The sequence below is a fragment of the Lagopus muta genome, chromosome 17 (assembly GCF_023343835.1).
Source record: "Lagopus muta isolate bLagMut1 chromosome 17, bLagMut1 primary, whole genome shotgun sequence".
Taxonomy (NCBI): domain Eukaryota; kingdom Metazoa; phylum Chordata; class Aves; order Galliformes; family Phasianidae; genus Lagopus; species Lagopus muta.
In genome coordinates, this window is record NC_064449.1 from 6,533,050 (window position 1) to 6,550,907 (window position 17,858).

Below are 17,858 nucleotides of genomic sequence, written 5' to 3' on the forward strand. Positions count from 1 at the left end.
GCCTATGCCAAGCATGACATTGCACCTTAAGTTGAATCAGTGGAGAAAGCGTGGTGCCTACCTAGACTGTGGAAATTGGAAGTGTTGGGAGAGGGGGGAAAGTAGGACTGCATAGATAAGAACTTTCTGACAACTTAAGCATCAAGAAATAAATCTCTCCTTGCTGCCTGAGCCCTTATTTGCAACTTTTTCAGTCTATCTAGACCTTTGTGCTTGAGTAGATTCCTGTCAGGCTTCAAAAGGAATCAAAAAGAATCATCTGAGGGTCACTCAGTGGAGTCAGGGCTTTCTGCAGTACCAGCAGATTGGCTAGTTAGATTACTGGGCCCATACAAATGGAATAGAAGGGCACATTTCTACAGAATAAGCTTCTAACAGCATTTCCTGTAGTCCTAAACACTGATCAGGCAGCTCTGCTGGTTTGCATATGATTCAAATTTGAGTAAGGCTTGAGTTGTCTTCTTGGCTCCTCTTTAAAGACAAGAAAATTCAAGATCATAACTACTGTTAAAGTAATAGGCTTCTACAATGTTTTTATTGTTTTTTTGGCACAGTCACTACGCTCTGAGAAAAGTAATACAAATCCAATAAAAAAAAAAGGCAAGAGAGAACTGGCTATTTAAGTTTTTCCTTGAATTAGCACTGAAAGGGGCATTCTTCCAGAGAAAGTGTTGGAAGGGGAATAGCAGGAGGCACATTGTGAACAAAGGAAGGAAATGTTCGCCCTGGAGAACTAGTGGTAACTGGTTCTAATGTTTTAAATCAGTAGTAAGTAGTTTCAACAGTAAACTCTTAGTTGTTTTGTAACATTTAAGCTGAAGCATCAATTTTCTTTGAGCCATGCGAACTTGATCAAAGTTTGCAGTGTGCAATACAAACACCTTTGGCACCTAATGCACGTTGGCTTAATGGCTTTTGAACTATGCTTAAATGCATATTTGTGCTCTTCCCCATGAGCACAAAACATGTTTGAGAAAACAAGCTTTTATAATGCCAAATTTAATCAAACCTGGACTCTTAATTGCTCCATTCTGGCAATCCTTTCTCTAAGTCATCTAATAGCACACACTTGAAGAATTTGCCCAAGCTGAGGCTTTTCTTAGAATGCGTATACTTGATTTGCTTCTGCTTCATGTGAATTTCTGTTGTGTAAAGTTGTCCTTGGGATTTTTTTTTTTTTCCCATTTAGCAGGCTGAGACAGGAAGTGAAGCCTTAACATAGGAAACTTCTTTGCTTGGAGACTTCATGCAAAGTGGGTTCAGAGGCATTGGGAGCTAGTGGAGGCTTACATACAACTCACACTTCTTTATGGCCAGCTCTCATTTGATCATTTATTTGAGTTTTACCCATATACAAAATGAACTGGATATAAATTTGGCTGTGTCAAGGTGTCACGTGAAGTGCTCCTTCAACAGCTCAGAGATACGGGGCCCCAGCAAAGGGGAGTGTGAGCACGCAGTCGATATCTTGCGTGCTAACCCTCTGCCAGTTGGCACCCAGAGCAGCAGTTTGCTTCAGCTTCTACTTTCTTAATAATCTTAAGAGCAGTATCTTTGTTTTGGAAACAATGATTTGAAGAATTTGTGTGTTCTCAGTTGTGCTGCTCATCAGTTTTGTTCATGCCTTGTTTGTCTTGTCTTCTTTTTAATCTTGGTGTCCCTCTTTGTCTTTCTGACTGTTTGTTCCAGGATAATAGTGAGCTGTGCCTTGAAGTACCTTTCTGCTACATTCAGACTGCTCATGAGACTGTACTGTGTGACTCGAAGTCTGCCTTTGTAGCTTGAATTCTTCCTAACTCGATTTTTTTGAGCTGTAAAGGTTAGGCTGATGTTGCAGTCTCACTTGTATCCTAAAATGAAAGAAAGGTGAAGAGCAGAGGGACATCCTGTGCCCTGTGATATACTGGATTCTACTGGGAAACTTAGCATTGCTTGTACGAATCTTCCTCAGGCCTGTAACACTCATTAGGTGGTACAGTTTTTGTGTTGCCTTGTCCCACCAGTTCATCTGTATCACAATTTTTGACAGCGCTCTGCTGATGGTTTTTATGTGGCTTTTTAAATAGGAAAGTTAGTGGGTTAAATATGAGTCTTATTAAGCTACTATTTTATTTGCAGTATCTAGAATGCCAAAACGTTTTGTGTGGAGTTTTTTTTTTCTGAAATTATTTAATAGAAATTAATTAAACCCTCTGAGAATACAGACATTACCTCCATCAGGTGCTGCCCTCAGTCCCCACGTCCGTGTCTTCTCACCTTGTTGGAGGAAGTTCCCCTCTCCCCCAGTGAAGCATCATGGAAGCAAATGTCACACAAGTGACACAGGCAGCCTCCAACTTAGGTTTGGTGTAAAATGTCTGATCTGGGAGGATCAGGCATGAAGCAGTGAATGAATGGCAGTAGGCACAGAAGCAGCACTGGCTGGCCTAGATTATGGCTGTGTTGGCTATGGGGTGTTGATAAGGTGAATGTACAGCTTCCAGATACCAGTGCTTTACTTTTGCTTTCCAGTTGAGTGTGCTCTCATTACTCCATCACTGTGGATTTAGATAGCACTTTGTTATTATGTAGTTCCCGTTTACATTTAAACATCTGTTCTTGTAATGTATCTTAAAAGCTGTTTGCATGAAGGGAAACTGAGATGTTTTCTGACAGATTGATATACCTTACAAATCTGAAGGCTGTCCAGAGGGATTTTAGCAAAGCAAAATAGAGAAATATACTGGGATTGTGAATAGGGGGAATATTGCTGAAGTTTTAACATGGAAATCATCTTTGCAAGGTGAGAGATGTGTAATCAGCTTGAATGTGTCTGCGAAAGGGACTGAAAGTGTAGCTGTGCCTGAACTCAGACTTATAATGTGGAAAAAATCCACCTGTGTTTATATCTGATGTCTTCCATTTTTTTCTCTCTCCATATTTGTTTGTAGTTCCTTCAGAAACAGGTAATTTTTTTGGCAGTCACTCTGTCTCTGCATCTTGCCTTTCATAACGCTTCTGTTACCATAATATATAATGGAAGCTTAATCTCTTTGCTGGCGCATTTATAGCACTGTAAAACATGCATGTGTAACTTCACAGAATCATTTGGAATACCTTGCAGTCAGTCGATGACTTCTGTTCCCACCCTTGATTGTTACCTATCCTAAGCAGCTGGAATTGCAACCACTGAAAAGTTACATCAGCACTATTATTTAGCACAACAATACCGTGGCTGTTTCAGAACAGTGTACCAATAACCCCAGAATGTGCCTGCTGGAGGCATCGGATGTAGTGAGAAGCTGAAATGATCTCACTTGGAAGTGTTAACCTTCAGCTGTGGAGGAATTATCGCAGCTCTGTTGGGGAACTGTGCCCCGAGGTCTCACCAGGTGGTTGATGCAGGTTTTTGCAGCTTCACACGAGCCCTAACAGTGGTTTCCCTCATTAGGGTGCCCTTCCTTCATTTGGCTTTCTTTTTGTCATTTTACTGATTCTTTTGTATTTGAAATGAATGCTTAGCTAATAGACATCTTTCTTTCTGTACGTCTTCTATAACATTTTATTTCACATATGCTTATTAACAACGCTGAAATGCTGAATCGCTTCCCTGTCGTTTCTTTGGTCTCTTTGTATGAGTTGAGCATTTCATGAGACAGCCTGTCCTGTACCATACAGAGCTAAGCACAGTTCTGATAGAATGGCAATACATGGGGATAGATCATGGCAATATATGGGCAAAACTTGATTGTGAAATGGGCAAAACAGGGATAATAGGCTGTGTTGACAGTCTCTTAAGAAAAATCCTCAGTAATTGTTTAAACTCTGCAACACTGGTGGCCAACAAATCACTTCAGATGTTGTTAATTCTTTTCATGATGGCTTTCATGTTCATTTCTCCTCGTAGGATTTCGGATCTTGCCAAAAGTTAATTTAAGCCATACTCTTCCTATCTAGCACTGCCTGGTGGTTTGACCTCATCTTTTTTAAAGACCTGAAGTGTTTGCTTCTTAGTTTTCTTTAGAATTATAATGAGAAATTCTAGGCTGAAGGCACTCAGAGAAGCTTATTTTATTTTTAAAAATTCTTCTGTTTAAGTAATCTAAGAATTTGCAGACAGCTCTAAGATTCGGTTGCTTACAGAATAGAAAAGCTTGGCTTCCTTGATGAATGTTTTGTACTTTTGTTTCCCCCTTTTACAGTACTTCAATATTGTAGTATTATTTCTTCAGCCATTTTCTTAGTCTGACTTGAATGAAACATGAACAAGTAAAAATACAAGCTTGTGATCTTTATCTTTTATAAAAATTTTTACAATTTATATAAAAAATTGCATACCCTTAGTGCATTGGCTAATCAACGGCATATTTATTTTCATATGTTGCTGAGAAAAAGAGTGTCTCTGAATCTTGCTGTGTGATGTGGGTAAGCTGCCACCTGAAAAAAGCTTGCAGGAAACAGCATTTCTCTGTTGCTGTCCCATTGAATGAGTACCCCAAGCTAATGGGTAATTGAGTTATAGTGCAAAGGGAGTGCAGCTGTGTGCGTGCATGCTGGTGTGATGAGTTGTGGAGACAGAAGGAGCTCAGGAAATGGAGGGGGAGCTTGTATTCTGCTCATTTAAGGGATGGGATTGGGTGCATTCATGCTTTTTTTTTTTTTTTTTTTTTTTTGCTATTTGCATCATTTGTTAGCAGTTAGTTAGGCTCCCTGGACAGCAAGCACACTGTAGGAATCTTGGATTTGCTGTAGGAATGGCACTCCCCAGGTAGTCCCATTCTTAGCAGAAACCATACATGCAGTTTGTGTATAACTTCTGGAAATAATTGCAAATAATTATTGCTATTCTTTGGTACTTTGTCTCATACATAAAGTTGCAAAAAAACCCACCCTGTGAATAGATTTATTTGAAGTTAGTCTGCACTTCCTGGTTTTTCTAAACATCAGCAGACAGCTCTCTGATGTAGTCTCAGGGAACACAGCAGCTACAAGAGGTGAATGCTGTTAATGTGTCTGCAATCCAGTTGTGTTTGGTTGTTCCTCAAAAAAACTGGTGAGTCCAGTGTTTTCCTGTGCCTAATCAAACTGATTTCACCTCCATCCCTTCCCACTCCCTTCTAGATGCTTTTACTGATTCAGCCATCAGTGCTAAAGTAAATGGTGAGCACAAAGAAAAGGATCTTGAGCCGTGGGATGGAGGAGAGACCAGCGCTAACGAGGAGCTTGAGGCACTGGAGACAGATGTTGTAAGTAATGCTTTTTTGTTGGTTCTGGTGGTCTCTAGAAAGCAGGCTGCTTCTTTGGATGTGCCTTGCCACAAACATCCCTTAATTTTAATCTAGTAGTGGGGCTGAAGATGCTGGCCTATATCACCACGTGTTCAGTCTTTGCTAGCGGCTGCCCCGGCACTTTTTAAAAATTTGAGCAAGAATAGCTGGATTTCAAATGCCACTTTTGGCAAATATTGACAAATGGCAGCTGCTGGGGTAAGGAACTTGTTTGATTTGAGGACTGGCTGAAAAAGGAGCTTTTATTAAGAACTCCACATTCAGCAGCACACTGAAGTCGCTTATGTTTAATCAGAGCATTCCTGTCTGACGTTCACTGCATTTGTGAATGATGGTGAAATTGTGCTTAGCTGTCTCAGAGCTAAGATGAAGGAAATTGATAGGAGACTGACCCATGGTTTAATAAGCACAGGTACAATCTCAGCAGATTATGCATTGTTAGATGAAGAGTGTGTTCTTAAATGAGCTTCTTTGTATATCATAGCAGTCAGCTTTTCCTCAACCATGCATTCTTCTTAGCAAGGTATTGTGCTGCATTGTGTTAAAGGCAAGAATGGAGTCAAGTTATTGTGGAGAATATTAACTTTGTCTTGCTGGAACAGTTACCCTGTCAATTTTGGTGTATGTACTGTACAGCTGAGATTTGTTGGAATACATAATGCTGCCAGTGCTTTTATGAAACACTCAAAGCATTAATCATCTGTGAAGGTTAAGTCTTGAGTGCTGTAATAGCATACTTCATGAAGTGGGGAAGTTGCCCTGATCACCAGGGGTCTTCTGCCTGCAGTGTGTGTCTCAGATAATTGCATTAATAGTGCTTTTGGGAAGTATCAGTGCTTGTCATAGCAAGGGATGCTCCTAACATTCAGAACTGCATACTGTGTTAGCCATTAACTAGTACAGAGTGGGCATGGTGCTTAGAGAACAGAAACCAACCAACCACAAAGCAAAAAAGAAACCTAACTGGCTTTTTAGGACCAAGTACATACATCTGATGAACAAAGACCCCTGAAATAAACCGTGGCTCTGCTAACTTTCTGATATGAACAGTGAATTTGTAAGCCAAGACAAAAGAGCAAAAGGTTTGACTCCTGCCACCAGCCCTTCATTTTAAGGGAAGGTGGTTCCAATGACATTTTGAAAAACAAGCATTATTTTCTTCTAGTCCAATGGATGGGATCCCAATGACATGTTTCGTTACAATGAAGAAAATTATGGTGTAATATCAACATATGACAGCAGTTTATCTTCTTACACGTAAGTTCTAAAATATTTTCTTATTAGATGTGTATTTAATGTTTTCCCTGATGTGACAAAACTTGTATTCTCAAGATAATTTTATATACTTTCTAAGGTTTGGAATCAAATATCTGGAAAAAAAAAAATAATGAATGAATAGTGCTTAAGAAACCTTGCCAGATTTCTGTGAATAGTTTATGTAGCAATCTGTATATATTCCCTTAAATGGGCACAGTTCATTCCCGTAGCAACATTTTCTGAATTTAGGCATGCAATAACGCTTAATTCTTAGAAAAACTTTTACAAGTGGGGTGAAAAATACCAAATTGTGAAACTATAATGTGTCTTTATGTAGCTGCCATATGCACAGTTTGTGTTTCACCCAGCAGAACAGTTGATTAAATCCTAATTTTATTGTGATTATTCATAATGTAGGTATTGGAGTCTTGAAATGCTGCTGATATTTCGAGGGGGTTTTGTGCTGTGGATAACTTATTTAGCAGACTTGTGCAGACCTAAAGTTTTAGTTACAGTATAATAACAGCTTGAGTATAGAAGAAGTATGAAGTCTGCTGTGCTTACTTTGGCAGCCTGGACCCATTCCCAGTAGTCTGCAGCTATAGCATTCACTGCAACTACAACACAAACCAGTTGCAGATGTTGAACAGCCATCATGAAATGTCTTTATTTTCCCACTCTTTTTGCCCACAAAGTATTAAAACTTGGTTGTGAATGTCCAGGAATTGCAGCGATTATTTTTATTTTCTAATTTTTTTGTCTGCACATCTCTTGTTCAACGTTTTATTGTCACATTATGGATGTGTTCTAACAAAAGCTTAATTGGCGTATGTCTGCATCCTAGGGAAGCTGTTCCTAGAGCAATGAAGTATACTGAAGTGCTCTTTGTACTTCTGAACTTTAGTCTGCGATCTTTCCGCTTTATGGGTATTAATGGACACAAATTAAGAACATGAAGGTGGCTTTTAATTGCTGGAGACAAATTCCATTATTTCCTAGCCAAGCAACTTGCTTTGCATTTTGTTGCTTTAGTTGGGAAACTTATTCTGATTTTCCAAGCATACGATGAGCATGGTCCAGCTAAATGCTTACCTGTGCAATTGAAGGATTGTACAGGGTTTACTGTTCATTTTTTATCTTCCCAGAGCTTAGCAGTACCAGGTATAGTTTGTCAGTCTGCATAAAGGCACAAGTTCATGTTCTAGCAAGCAAGCTCCTTGGCTGTGTTGGTGGCTGCTGTGCTCACATGTATCTTATTTGTGAGGCTGTGCTTTCTCTTTCATCCTCTTAGCCACCACTGATAATGGCAGCAGCTGGCCAAAAGTGTGTGTGAGGAGGGAGACTTCTGCTGCAGTAGCAGAGCTCTGTGTTACAGTTTGGCAAAGCCACTTATTTTCATGGCCTTGCCACCAACACTTGAGTAATCTTGCATGTATTATTTCTTATTTGGGCTGTTTCTCCAACTACTTCCTTTGTTCTTTGTTTATATTATCCTAAATGAGTGCAGTACCTGTTATCTAATACCAAGCATTGCATGGTCAGAGTCTCAGCTCTGTGTAGCATATTCTAAAGTAAAGTCAATGAAACAACCTTCAGAATTTAAAATTTGAACCAGAATCGCAGAACAGTTATTTCATAAAACCTGACACAAAAATTAGAGCAGTGAAAAACAGCAATGGCAGATGGACAGAAGGCAGTGTCAGCTCAGTTGTGGTGTCATGTAGTTCATTATGTTAGTAATTCATTGCTTGTGTACTGAGTTCTTGTTTGGTGCCTTTCCCAAAAGGGCTGCATGTGATTGTTGCAGTGTGATATTACCTGATATTGTAATGCATAGAACGAATGGTTTTGAGGTTCCAGGACATGGAAAGTGAGTCTTGGGTTTCTGGTCCCGTGCTCTGAAATACAGCATTCATCTTCTCTGCAGTTACTCATAACTGGAAGAACTGAAATTCTGTGGCTAGAATTATGGGAGGATTAAGTTTGTAACTCTTAACTTCAGTAGTGTTGGGACTCTTACATCTATTGTGAATGTGTAAATTGCTAAACCAATTCAAATTTGGTCTCTTGAATAAGCTTCCTATGTAAATAATGGGCTAAGGCATTTTTGTTGCTAATGTGCTCAGCCCTGTTAAAAGTAGGAGACTTTGCATAGCTTTAGGGACTTGGGAATCTGCATGTCCTAAGAAAAAGCTCTGCATCCTGACCTCAGTTCTCTAGGCAGGTAAATGGCACTGATTTTGTAAGTAATGTCAAACCAGTCCAGAAATATTGCTATTATCAAAAAAGCATAGCAAGTCTCCTGGCTTAAAAGCAGCTTGTGTGTTATTTTTTTTTTAATTTTTATTATTTTGGTTTGCAATTTGTCCGCCTAGAATTAATGCTATATAATTTTGTAGGTTCTTTGTACTTCTGAATTCATTTCAGATGTTCTTTGCCTTCCATTGTCTTTCAGGGTGCCATTAGAAAGAGATAATTCAGAAGAGTTTTTGAAACGGGAAGCCAGAGCAACTCAATTAGCAGAGGAAATTGAATCAAGTGCCCAATACAAAGCTCGGGTTGCCTTGGAAAATGATGAAAGAACAGAAGAAGAAAAATATACTGCTGTTCAGAGAAATGCTAATGAGCGAGAAGGTCATGGTGTGAACACTAGGTACTTGCATACACTATGAACAGTATTTTTATTTAAATGATGTACATATTTTGGTACAGTAGCAATTTACTCATTGAAACTGTGCTTTTTCAGCAGGGCTGATTAGGTTAGGAATCTTGTGTAAACAATCACTTGCTGGTTTTGGCACTCGTGCTGACTTGTACACCTCTACTTGGCCCTGTGTTATCTGTAACGAAACAGACTTCTCCATTCTGATATTTCACTGTGGTGAATTCATACCAAATTACAGGAAAAGGCAGTGGTTTCAGCGTGTCATGGAGAATTTCAGGCCTTAGTACTAATGCATTCAGTGTCTGTGGGCTCTTAAGTAGTGGAAAGTATAGTGAGTATCAAAGGATGATTCATAGGGTGAATATTTGATCAACATCTGATTGTATTTTGAGCTTGTTTTGAGAAAGATAGGAAGTATCAGCAAAGAGTTCTTGAACTCGTTATTTTCCAGATCTTCCTCAACGCTGATAGAAATTTGCTGTGTTTCAGGGAAAGTAAGTACGTTCCACCTGGCGGGAGAAACAGGGATGTTCTGTCTTGGGGAAGTGGAAGACAAAATTCACCAAGGATGGGCCAGTCTGGATCAGGCCCACCAATTTCAAGGTCTGGATCCCACACTTCAGATTTCAGTCCTAACTCTGGAGCAGATCAAAGAGTAGTTAACGGAGGCAAGTATCTGAAGTTGAAATTAATGTGCCTTAGAAAAGTGCAATAAATTACCCAATTAATGTTGAAACTGCATGAGATGTGGTTTTAGTATTTGTATTTAACAAGCTGCTTAGCATGCATCATTTAACACAGAGGTGGTGATTTTTCATCTGGGTTTAAGGTATTGATAACAAAACATTCATTTGAATGCATCGTCTGTAGCTTTGCAGAGCAGCAGAGTGTCACCTGCTTTCTACCTTTGTCTTAGATGATGGTGCAGTCTGCAGCTTTAAAGATGAAAAATTGCTTTTTTGATTTTTTTTTTTTATGCTACTGCTTAGTTTTCTCTTGAGGAAAAGCAATACTGACATCTAGTGAAAGGGAGGTGGTGGCTGTACTGGAGGAGGCAAGTGCCTTCCTTCCTGGTGCTTGGATGAGTTCTGCTTCCTATTATAGAGGAGAAAGCAACTCGCTGGCTTCACCATCATGTGGGTGGAAAAACCATTGATGGGAAACTAGGAAAAGTTATCACAGGAAAATCAGTCAAGTCTTCTCTCCAAATAGTTAGTTGAGTGTTTTCTGCTGTATGCATAGGTAACATTTATGAATGGACATTGCCAGGCACTGAATAGCAGAAATTGGTGATTTATAAACTGAATACCAGTTTTTGAGAGATGGACTTTAGCAGTAGCCCACCTTTGAGGCACTGTTTCTATATGTTAAAAGTACTATTAAATGAGATTGCTGTGAATTAAAAATAATAATAGTTAAAAAAAAAAGAAAGCATAATGCTCAAGTGCCTCTATGTGGAGAGGAAGTCAGAGATATTTAAAGGTAAGTGAAACCTTCTTCTTAAATAGAGTCAAATATAAAAAGGGTGTACGACTGAGTCTTGCCCAAACAAGTTGAAATTTGTACTATTTGTGGTCTGTGCCATCCTATTACTTTGCTGAGTCAACATCATACACTTAGCATACTCAAAATGGCTTATAAATAAAACGTATTTGGTTTGGAAACAATGAACCCTATATCCTAGATTAAAATACCACATTAATACCACAGGTAACTGGTAGAGGCATAGATGTCAGGATTCAGACACTGAACACCGCTGTTTTTTGTAAAGATACAGTTCCTAGAATTGGTACTGCTCATCATTTGGTTTGCAAGTAGCAGTTTGTGCGTTCAGTCCTACGCTGTACGAGAGCCTCTGGTAGCTGATGGAGGACCGATGCGTACTGTAGAACTTATACATGGTAGGCTAACAGATCAAACTTTACTGTCTATTCCTTAGTAGTATTTGTAGATCCTAATTAACCCTTTGGGGAGTTTGTGACGTTCAGATATTAAATTTGACCCGAAGCAGAGTCCAGAATCTTACAGAGATTACTTTATTGGTTGCAGAAATAAATTAACCTACCCCCAAAGGGTTAAACGTGAGAAATCATTTTGTCATATTTTACTTTTTTTTTTCTGTTGACCTTTTTCCCCATAATTTTTCTTTAGTTTTTATACTTTCCTTCATATCATTTGTTCTGTCAGGTGTTCCCTGGCCATCGCCTTGCCCATCTCCTTCCTCTCGCCCACCTTCTCGCTACCAGTCAGGTCCCAACTCTCTTCCACCTCGGGCAGCCACCCCTACACGGCCGCCCTCCAGGCCCCCCTCGCGGCCCTCCAGGCCCCCGTCTCACCCCTCTGCTCATGGTTCTCCAGCTCCTGTCTCTACTATGCCTAAACGCATGTCTTCAGAAGGTACAATACCACAATTTGTTCATGTTTTTGTTTGTCTTTGTTTAACTCCTTTGTGAGTTTAATTACAAAATTGTTTTTCCTCTTCATTACTTAACCTATAATTTGTGTTTAACTTTAGTTTATCAGACTATTTCTATTAACCTTTTTATTTGAAGAGCTTTACAAAAACAAAATAAAGCTGTGAAATTTCCCAAGTTGGTATGAAATAAACTCAGCTTTGTAAACGCTGCTCAGTGTCTTAACCAACAACAACATGCAGGACCCGATAAGTTTAGAGAGCACTGTTAGGAATATCAAATTATAAAAATCTAAAAAATATATGAAAACAGTTGTTTCACAAAAAGCAGTTTCAAATTTAACTAAAATGATTCAATCACCTTTCGTTTATTTCAAAAAAGAGAACACTATAGTTAATAAGTGCAGTGTGGAATGGGATAGGATGAGCTGCTTCAAAGATGAATCAGTAGAAAACATTAGGTCTAAGTTTGCACTGAGGCAGGACAAGTCCCTGGTAGCCAAATGTATGCATGGAAACTTTGATACATGATCCTTGGTAACTGTATGCAGTAGAATCTGAACTAAATGTATTTGTACTCTGAATAAGGAAAAAATGTCCAAATTTTTAAGTGCACTAAAAAAAAAGCAAACAAACAAAAAACAACCAAAAGCCAGCTCTGCTGGAGCCAGGTTAGAGAAGCGTGCTCACTGAATCAGTAGCATGTTCTATGGCTTGCCTGATAAATGCTCAGCATGATCCGTAACCAAAAAGTGGACAGTAGCAAACATGTCTGCACGGTGTTCTACTGCCAATTAAATTTATCAGTGTGGGGTTTCTTTGAAGTAGCAAGATATAAAGAATCCGTGTACAAGTTCAGTTATTTTTTGAGCACTTGTGATTGACTTGTCAGGCATGCAGTGAACTGCTTACTGCAACATGAGAATTGCTGGGAAGTGTATTCTGTAAAATACATGCTTGTATATAAATTGGATTCAAGTGGGCTTTAGATTCATGATTAAAAAAGAGGCTAATGTTTAAAGTTTTATATAACCAGAAGAGGTACTTGGTATTTTAGAGCTTTATATAAATGAAACCAGGAAATTGCTACCTGTACTTCTGTTACTGATCTAAATGAAAAATGAACTGTCATCAGTCAGATTGTCTTATGCTCATCCACCATTTTTCCTTCTAGGGTATCAACATTTGAATCTGATCTTACAAAGAAAATGTTGTTAGGATGTAGAGACTGTATGGCTGCTTAGACTTGAGTATGACTTTTTTGTGGCAGCTGTAGAAACTGTTCAGAATTACTGTATTCTCTTATGACTTCAGCTTCTGGTGTTAAACATGCATGACTGGAACCTTGGGATAACAATAACTTGTTTAGTTGCAGTTTTGCTGACTTGTTAATGAATTGTGACCTGCTGCAGGCAATTCAGCCTCTGTGCAGAATGATCTGCTGGAATTCCCCACCAGCGTTGGTCAGCCAGGGTTGGCAGCTGCTCTGTAAATCAATGTTTGGCATCACTGACCACCTGACAAAAACAATGCAATCCTTTTTTTTTTCCCTCTTGGAAATGTTTGACAGCTCAGAACTGTGATCATCCAGCAGGAGATGGGCCACTAATTTTTTTTTGTCTTTTCTTGCTGTAAGCAATATTGGATGCTTGGATTCAAATTTTTAAATCTGGTAAAACTTCTAAATATCAATTAATATATTTTTTCTTAGTAAGGTGATGAGGATGCTGCTAGACTGGCTGGACCAGTGGCTTGATCTTTTTGGTCTCGCAGATCCCTGGTTCTAGTCTATGCCAGTGTGATTGCATTATTGTGAGTTGCTAGGTTAAATCCACTTTTATAAACAGACAGTATACTTGAGTATGCTTTGTGATGGATGTTGAGTACTTATTGTGTGGGGTTGTCTTCTTTTTCTCAGGGCCTCCACGGATGTCTCCTAAGGCACAACGGCACCCTCGAGGTCACAGAGTCTCTACTGGTAGGGGTACAATTTCAAGTGGCTTAGAATTTGTATCTCATAATGCACCAGGGGAAGCATCTACTACTGCAGTGGCACGAGGCAGCCCTTCAGGTGGGACGTGGTCATCAGTTGTCAGTGGGGGTAGGTAAAGCTTGGCTTATTGCAGATGGCTTGCCAGGGGTATCTTAGAGTCTTAATGCTAAGCAGAGTGCTGCGTTTCTAGACAACCCAGGCTCTGAATACACTGGTTTGCTAACTTAGCTTGCTTAGATGAAGCTGGAGAAGGATGTTACCAGGTAGTTTAGTGAAACAGCTGGTGAGTTGATCCTTAAAGTATAATATTGTCTGAATTGCAGAGAGGACAGGTCAGTTGCTGTATGAAAGAAAGGAAAAATGTGGGAGTTGTTGAAAGAAATAACCTTCTGGCATGTTATTGAAGAAGAAGAGAAAAAGTTAGATACTTTTCTGCTGAATTTGGTTAGTGACAGCCTAGCTGGATTGTTATGGTTTAGAAAGGAGTGAGGCATTTGGGAAGGGGAAGGCTGGCATTACAAGAAAAGATGAAATAATACTCAAGTGAAGTTGGACATAATTTTTTTCTTTAAAAAATGATGCAGATTCTAAGTGGTTGTGTTGTGTTTGTCATAACTACTGTAGCAGTAGATAGAATCAATGTATTTTCTGAATCAGCTAACACTTTTTTTTTTTTTTTTTTTTCCATGTTTGGCTTTAAATGTAAAGCTCAGTCTTGTGACAGCAACCCTGGTTTTGTAGTTGGGACAGTGTTCTGGTCAGTCGTCAGCAGCTGAGTGCTTTCTTGATTCCAGGTGCAAGTGAGCAACAGTTCAGAGTCTGATACTTCTTAGTGGTGTTAGAATTGTAGAGAAGGGCGATGGGAAGGCATTTTTTAGGAAGCACATATGACTTACTGCCTAACGCATGGACAACCCATAGAACTGGTTGCCTTGTAGAGAAGTTCTAAACGCTTCTGTTCTGGCATTCTTCCCAATTCATCTTCCCTTCCTACACCGACTTTACATATCAATGACATGCAAGTAGAACTGTTAAGCAATTTACCTTTCTTTCTTCTTGCTCACTTGAAGTTTATGTATGAATGTATGACATAAAGGAACTAACTAGCCACTGTGGGATGAGCAGGAAGCAGGAGGTACAACGTACCTTTTAAAGAATACACAGCTTTCTTTGCTGCTTTAATGCAGGGACAGAAGCAGACATCAGATTTTTCAATGAGATGTGCTGAGGTTTTTTGTCTTTTTTTGTTTGTATTTGTTTTTGGCTTTTGCAGCTGGCAAACCTCCATAGGAGGGCACACTGTAAAGTGGAAGGTGGTTGGCTGGTGTTTTTCCCCCCCCCCCCAGCCTTTCAAAAAATGTTTTGTATTTGTGTGGAGATGCAACCACCTTTTTCTTTCCTGTCTGAAACTTTGTTAATGTGGGCTCTTGTACCACTGAGGGGCCAGAGACCACATTGCAGTTTCTTGGTGGATCTGCAGAGCAGTGATATTGTTAGGGGACAATCTGCAGGAAAATGGCACCATTTACCTGAAATGCTGCATTGTAAAGAACTAGGAGATGTACCTGAAAGGTAAACAGGTTTTCAGTCACTAGATAATGTTCCATTGAATATTTTAAAGCATGTTCTTAGTCATTTTAAAATTAAGCAAACTGCTGAGCAAATGAGGAAACTTATCCTATAACTGTTTTTTCCTGTTTGTTTCTAGTTCCAAGATTATCCCCTAAAACACACAGGCCTAGGTCCCCAAGGCAGAGCAGCACTCCTGCAGGACCAGCTCTGCCTTCTCCTCAGCCTGGTACTATTCCCACTGAATCTGTTGCCATGCCTGTTCCAGCTGCCTCTCCGACACCTGCCAGCCCTGCATCCAACAGAGCAGTTACCCCTTCCAATGAAGGTGAGTAACCCTCACTAGCTGGCAGATGCTTCCCTTGCCTCATCCCTGAAAATGAAAATGCCTTTACAAGATCAAAGCTGCTTTATTAAACGATGGGAAAAATTCTGACTGATGCGCTTGATTTTTCTATGTCCTGAGTTCCCTTTTTCCCCACGATGATGACTTAAAAGTAAGGTTCAAAAGGCTTTTTAGTTAGACTGCATGCTTAATTTCCCCTGCCCTTTATCAGGTATGGAAGTATGGGTATTTGACCTAATTTAGGATATTTTTTTTAATGGTTTTTTTTTTTTTTTTTTTTTTGCTGTTTTCTCATTTGAAGAAAATCAGATCACTAATTTCTTAGAATGTTACAAGCATAGTGAATGAACGAACATTTCAAGAGCACAATCATAGAGATCTGCCTCTCAAATCTTTGTAAAATTACACATGAAGAGCTTTTCTATCTGAAATAATTTCCTTTCGTTTTGAAGGTTTTTTTCACTAGCTAAGGATCTGTGTATGACCGGGAGGAGCGAGGTCTGGGACACTTTCATTTGACTTAATAGCCATAGGATGGGCAAAGAGGAAGGATAACTCTCCAGACCCTAAAGAGCTAGCAGAAAATGTGTAACATAGAGATTTTCCTTTATAAGCTAAACATGGTTAAATCTCTCCTTTGTTCCCATCTTGTCATCTCTTTTTATTCAGTTTTAGTTGTGTATCAGAGAATAACTTTGACAACTTCTTTTCTAGCTAAAGATACCAGGCTTCAGGACCAGAGGCAAAATTCTGCAGCTGGAAACAAGGAGAATATAAAGCCAAGTGAGACTTCTCCTAGTTTTCCTAAACCTGAAAGCAAAGGTTGGTATCAAAAGCTTCCATAAGTACTAGAGTAATGTATAATTCTGAGCCCTAAACCTGCTGTACTGACTAGTTTAATTAATGTTTTAAGGAAAACTTTGAGGTAATCTGTCTTGGGTATTGTATAGGGAAAATGATGTCATGCAGTTCTAAAGTGACAGAGACCTACAGTTTTAAGTATTGCTCTTGACTCCTTTCATCTACTCAGAGTAGAGAGATATTCATGTGGATAGTGTGTTATTTGGTGGGTTTTTTCCCCTTTTTTCTTCTTCCTCTTGTTCTGGATGGGGTTTTTACTTAAAGCTGTGCACACAATACTTCTGGTCTTTGTGATTCACACAGTTGTTTTTTTTTAACTACACTTCTTCCTATTATGCCTTAATGTTGCCTTTTTCTCTGCAGTATTGCTTGTTACTGCATTTCTCATAAAAATCTTCTTGCACTGTGGAACTTGGTCAGCATTTCAGCTTTAACTGATGTTTTTTAAATGCTGGCATGTTTTGCTCTGAGGGTTCTATTGCATGTTTCTTTGTGTTCATCTGGGTTCTGCAGTCCTTACACCTCAGGGCTTCTGTCTTAGTGTGTGTTAGAACTATAGATGTGTCAGTTACATAATGCCATGCTCTTACAGACTATTTCTGTGTCCTCATACGTGCAGATCATGGGATGATACCAAATTGCAGATAAAGTGATGTATCTATATTTAATTTCTAGATATGCAAGCATTGTCTTTTTGCAAATTTAGGAATGTGGTGGTTGTAGATAAAAACCTGTGTTAGAGATGCTTGGACAATTCTGGTCTTGTCTTTGGCAGGTGTATCTCCAATTGTTTCAGAACATAGAAAACAGATTGATGATTTAAAGAAATTTAAGAATGACTTTAGGGTAAGTTTCTCTGTCCACTGTCTTTAATGGTATCGTAGTTCTCATGCATCCAGATTACTTTAATGAGCTGAATACACTGCATATGTTAATGGGGAAACATTGCCTTAAAACTTGTGCTCAATTTGTGGAAATGTCCATAAGAGCTCACACTGAATGTTATAAAATTCACTGCTAAGTCTTGCTTGTCTGATTGCTTAGTGCACAAGTATGCATATCAGCTTAAATACTGTACGCTGAAAATGCTGCTCAGAACCTGTGTGAGAGTTAGGTACAAAGAATTAACATGTTTGTGCTGTGTGGAAAAGCTGCTTCAGAGTTTAATGGAGAGTTTAGCTGAGAAAAACTGGAGACAAACATCTGCGGTTCTACTGCATGTTTCCTGGTTGTAATGATTTACTAAATCAGGTCAGCTTTTCAAGAGTTACTGTTAAATGTCATGGAGGGGGCTGAGTCTAAGGTGTGGTCTTAAGCTTTCCTGTCACTTCCTAATCAACATGTAGGTCAGACAACCTCTGAAAAGCTTCTTGCAGAGTGTAGGCTTAAAATGTTGTCAGTGTTCTTTTTTTTTTTCTACCAGAAATACGTGTTTGAAAAGGTCATTTCCAAATGGTTGAGGTCTGTGGAACTGTACTGTACTCTGT

At 39.2% G+C, this 17,858-nt stretch overlaps 1 protein-coding gene across 8 annotated transcripts in view; it reads left to right on the plus strand.

Moving 5' to 3' along the window:
- ATXN2 (ataxin 2) overlaps positions 1 to 17,858 on the plus strand; it is a 49,500-nt gene that overhangs the window by 11,457 nt on the left and 20,185 nt on the right. For 4 of the 8 annotated variants that reach the window (XM_048964586.1, XM_048964588.1, XM_048964587.1 and 1 more), the window contains exons 6-14: positions 5,101 to 5,225; positions 6,433 to 6,524; positions 8,980 to 9,177; positions 9,679 to 9,857; positions 11,377 to 11,586; positions 13,521 to 13,703; positions 15,304 to 15,492; positions 16,225 to 16,332; positions 17,147 to 17,217. In XM_048964586.1, the coding sequence (XP_048820543.1) occupies positions 5,101 to 5,225; positions 6,433 to 6,524; positions 8,980 to 9,177; positions 9,679 to 9,857; positions 11,377 to 11,586; positions 13,521 to 13,703; positions 15,304 to 15,492; positions 16,225 to 16,332; positions 17,147 to 17,217 (1,355 nt within the window). The remainder of the gene's footprint in view (positions 1 to 5,100; positions 5,226 to 6,432; positions 6,525 to 8,979; positions 9,178 to 9,678; positions 9,858 to 11,376; positions 11,587 to 13,520; positions 13,704 to 15,303; positions 15,493 to 16,224; positions 16,333 to 17,146; positions 17,218 to 17,858) is intronic. The other 4 variants (XM_048964590.1, XM_048964591.1, XM_048964592.1 and 1 more) reach the window with 4 other exon arrangements.